Source organism: Uranotaenia lowii, chromosome 3, assembly GCF_029784155.1.
Source record: "Uranotaenia lowii strain MFRU-FL chromosome 3, ASM2978415v1, whole genome shotgun sequence".
In the NCBI taxonomy this organism is placed as follows: domain Eukaryota; kingdom Metazoa; phylum Arthropoda; class Insecta; order Diptera; family Culicidae; genus Uranotaenia; species Uranotaenia lowii.
The window spans coordinates 185,962,832-185,967,108 of NC_073693.1; the positions used below are offsets into that span (position 1 = coordinate 185,962,832).

The 4,277-nt window shown below is 36.9% G+C and overlaps 1 protein-coding gene across 1 annotated transcript; it reads right to left on the bottom strand.

The window, feature by feature from the left end:
* Nucleotides 1–2,474: 2,474 nt before the first annotated feature.
* LOC129750647 (uncharacterized) lies at nucleotides 2,475–4,277 on the bottom strand. The gene is made up of 3 exons (XM_055745652.1): nucleotides 4,022–4,277; nucleotides 3,839–3,940; nucleotides 2,475–3,447 (listed from the first exon to the last, which is right to left on the bottom strand). Exons 1-3 carry the CDS (start codon nucleotides 4,160–4,162, stop codon nucleotides 3,148–3,150), a joined length of 543 nt encoding a protein of 180 aa, XP_055601627.1. The 5' UTR covers nucleotides 4,163–4,277; the 3' UTR covers nucleotides 2,475–3,147.

Here is a 4,277-nt window from a genome sequence, read left to right on the forward strand (position 1 = left end):
AGCACTTCGAGTGGATGATGTCTCTGATCACAACAATTTGTACCACATCGGCGTTTCGACATGCAATGTTTCCCGTGATTGTTGTACAGGTACAATGGGCAAAACTCTAACCGCTGTACGGTGTTCCAACGTCCCTGCAAGTTCGACGCTCTGAATTCAATGCAATTGCGGCCAAAATGTCCTGCCAACCCGCAAATCGCGCAGCTCTTAGGATGATTATAATTTTCGGAAGAGACAGCTGTTCTAGACGGAGGGACATTTTCAAATTCCTGTTAACTGCATGTACAACACTTGTGACCATCAGTATCCGCAATGTTGACAAATCCTTTAACCACCGGTTTTTCACGCCGTTTCCCTCTCACCGGGTCTTCAATGTTGCACGGCGCATATGTTACTTCCAGAGCTTTGTCCACCAGCTCTTATATAAATTCTCCGAACACCTCCAGATCCACAGCTATCCGTTTCCGCTTGAGCTCCACCCATTCCATTGCGTAGACCGAAGGTAGCTTCTTCAAATTGCAGGAAAATCAGCAAACCAGATTGCTGGAAACCAGCTATTTCTTTCAACACAACCGGCTGCATTTATAGTATCAAATTTATATTTCAATTCCAAATTACATTTTGGTTATTGGCTGTGCATATGATTAGCAATAAAAACAATTATTTTCTCCCATTTTTCAAAAAGGGATTTATTTATTTCCAGAAACACGATTTTCTTGTCAACCTTCTAACATCGACTGGGGTGGCAGCTTTGTGCCAAAGTGTGTGCCAAAAACAGTTTTGATTAGTATCTTTCATGAAATATCTACCAGTCCAATAAAACTCACCCTTAACTTGATGTCTGGTTGCTAGAATATAGAGGAAAATAAAAATAATTAGAGTATGGTGGGGTAAAAGTACGACCTTAATGCTATCCAATTTTTTAAAATTTTGCCGGTTGTTTTCCCATAAAACCAAGAGCAGCATTTGATTCCTCAGACTTTTATCTCTCTTCTCAAAAATTTCGAAGATAATCGATCGACGCATTTGATAGCAGTAGTGAGAACGCCTAACTGATATCGAAACGTACTCTTACCCCACCTCTGGGGCAAAAGTTCGAATGATATGGGGTAAAAGTACGACCGTTCAAAATTCCACAATTCTGCATGAAGTCAAGAGGAAAATGATTCTGTGCTTACAGCAGCAGCTTCTGTGTTCGCTTTTGATACAAATCCTATACATGGGCGAATAACCTGTGCGAATTAGGAGTTCTCCACTAACTTTCCATATTCAGCGGGTCTACGAAATATAGTTCTCATCGTTTTTGAGCAATTTTTCGCGCGAGCAAGTCTTGTTGAAACAAAATCATGCGCTGATGTTTCCAGTGCATTTGAAAAAGAAGTTAAAATTTTCCGTTCAGATATTCTTCAGAAAACCTTCGTACTTTTGCCCCATTTGCAGTTCGTACTTTTGCCCCTTCAAGGTTTCTTGTGATTTACAGTTTATTGTGCAGAATAGAGACATATTAATTAAATTCTTTCTTCGGCATTAGATAGTGATTGAAAACAACTTAACAGACACATAAAAACTTTTATTGAGAGCCAGACTTTGGATTACTCAAACATATTTGCCGTTATTTTAAATATTACATCATTTAAGCAAAAAAGCTACTTTACCTCATTTTTTAGAGTATTTTCAATATCAACGAAAAAAAAATTATGGCTGGATGTAGGCAGTCCAAATCACTATAAATCCACGCCAGAGTTTTGTTCTGTTCTCAGGTTTTGATAATCCTAAAACGTACTTTTACCCGACTCGTACTTTTACCCCACCTTACTCTATATTATTTAATCTAAATAACCAAAATTCGTTAAAAAAAATCTCACCTTGCTTCAGCGTACGAAAACAAACAGATTTCAATTTGACAACTCGGTTGCTGATTTTCCAGCAAACTAGATCAATTGCTGAAAAGTTCTGCAATTTCAAAACCGATTGCTGATTTTCAGCAAAAATGACAAGAACACAACCGAATGCTGAAAAATCCAACAATTAGAAAACCGATTGCTGGTTTCCAGCAAAAATTTCGATTGCTGAACGTTTCCAGCAATTTTTTTTGCTGGAAATCGAGGCAAAAATTTACTGTGTACCTACTCTATTATTATAGGCGTTCGAACAGCAGTCCATATCACGAAAAATGAAACGACAGCGGAGCTGTAAATTAAAAAAAAATATTTCATTAACTTTTATGAAAATTGCTGTCAAAAGTTTTATTCAACTATCTTATCTTATAGGAAATCTCAACTTTTAACGTCCTCAAAATGTTGCTATTTAAGAATATGCAATGCTGAGCAGTTGATTCTACTTTGACCGAATGCAATCGACTTGAAAAATTCAGTCTACAAGCCCAAAACTACTCGATTGCATTGGATGTATGAGTAGAGGTGTGATTGGGAATTTACATCGGGATTTTCTTTTAGAACATCCAAAGACCAAGGTTCTTGATTTTCATGATTGTTTATTGCTCAATCTCAATATCAGCATTTGTTTGTAAGTCATCAATAAGTAGTTTGTATGATAACAATATTTTTCATTTTATAGGTAAAGACAACAACAACATCTAGCACTACTGTAAGATCTACTACCAGGAACGGAAATAAAACAGTCCCTTTTCATCCCCTCGCTCTACATGAATGGTGCAAACTAATATCACATGCGTATTCGGTGTTTCACATATCATTTCACTGGCGTTTGATTTTTTTAATTCTTCCTTTTTTTCTAACGAATTCCTTGTGTATTGCTATGCTTCCAATAGCATTCATATAATGTCATTTTAATCTTTTAACAGCAGCAGTTTCAATTGTGCTCAAATAAATCACTGTCCGGTAGAATTTGGAAGACAGTACATTTTCGTTGAAAAATTGTGATATCAGCAAATATTTTTCCCAGAAGCTAAACAAATATCTTTGAAATAGTTCTAATATTTTTGTATATGATTATTATGCGCTTAAATATCGAGTTGTAGCAGCTAAAAAAGCAATATACTTCTGATAGAATAGAGTAGTTCACTATGGTAAAGATCACGAATGTTAAAAATTCAAGCGTGTCCAATACATCTCATTGTGTATGCAGGTTATTGCAAGGCTACATGAAAATGTGCAACCACTTGCATTACTTGGCAATTTTTTTCATTTGATCTGTTTGATGTTTCATGGAATAAGTTGCATTGTCGGCCTTGTACAATAGTGAATCCAATTTATCCAGCTGACAGGTCATTTTTTGTCCCAGATCGGTGGCTGCGGATTTAACTACCGTCGCTTCGGACGCATTCTGGACTTCCTTCATTGTGTCCAAAGTATCTAGCGCATCGTTTATCGTATTGGAGGACGGTTCCGGGTCGTTGGCGGCGCCTCCCTCACTGGGAGTTGCGGGTCGAAATTTGAGCAGATTCGTTAAACTTCCACATGCAACCTGGAAAATCATATGTGTTTAGTTATAGAACGTTTAAAAATCGTAAGGAGAGAAATAAACATAGAATGCGATCATCATAATAAAACGGTTATCAAGCACTGAATAGAACACCAAGACTATATTTTTAAGTCTTGCTGCTTAAAAGAAACAACGTCTATTTTCCATGTAGGTACACCTACGTACACCACGATTCATTTCAATTCAATAATAAATAATGCGCCTACAAGTAGACTATACAACAAACATAAATTTAAATCACTTTTCGCAAAATAATAAGATAATGGTCAAAATTGCACTCCACAATAATAATCTAAATTATAACCATGACATTACTCAAAAGTCGAACTATTATTAAAGAACAAGTTTTTATTCTAATTGTCTTAAAATTTACCTTAAATTTGTTGATTCGTTGCTGAGTCATAGATAAAATATTATTTAGCTCATCCATCTTACCGGATGCACCTTGCATCTGTTCGTCTTGCAGATCGACATCCTGAAATGAATACCAGCCACCATGAGAATTAAGCATCCCAACCGGTGCTCAATAGAACACTCCTCGGGGGTGTGACTTTACCTTCATTTGTTCTGTTAACTGTTCTTCTTGTGCAGCTTCAAGTTGGAGTTTCTGCTTTTCTTCGAATTCCTGCCTGTTTGGCGGTGCAACTCCGAGCAGCTCCGCCCTCATGCATTCATATTCGTACGTTCCCTCGGCCATTTTTTAGTTGAATATTCGTTAAAAGTGACTTTTCCCTGAACAACTATGCTTCTAACTTAACAATTACTCAGCTAAATACGTTTTGCTACTGTCTAGCAGAAGCATTGCATGCTTG

Coding starts and splice junctions, on each gene's coding strand:
- LOC129750647 (XM_055745652.1), bottom strand. CDS start 4,162: ATGGCCGAGGGAACGTACGAATATGAATGCATGAGGGCGGAGCTGCTC. Junction 3,941..4,021: donor AGTTAACAGAACAAATGAAG/GTAAAGTCACAC, acceptor TATTCATTTCAG/GATGTCGATCTGCAAGACGA. Junction 3,448..3,838: donor AACGAATCAACAAATTTAAG/GTAAATTTTAAG, acceptor ATGATTTTCCAG/GTTGCATGTGGAAGTTTAAC.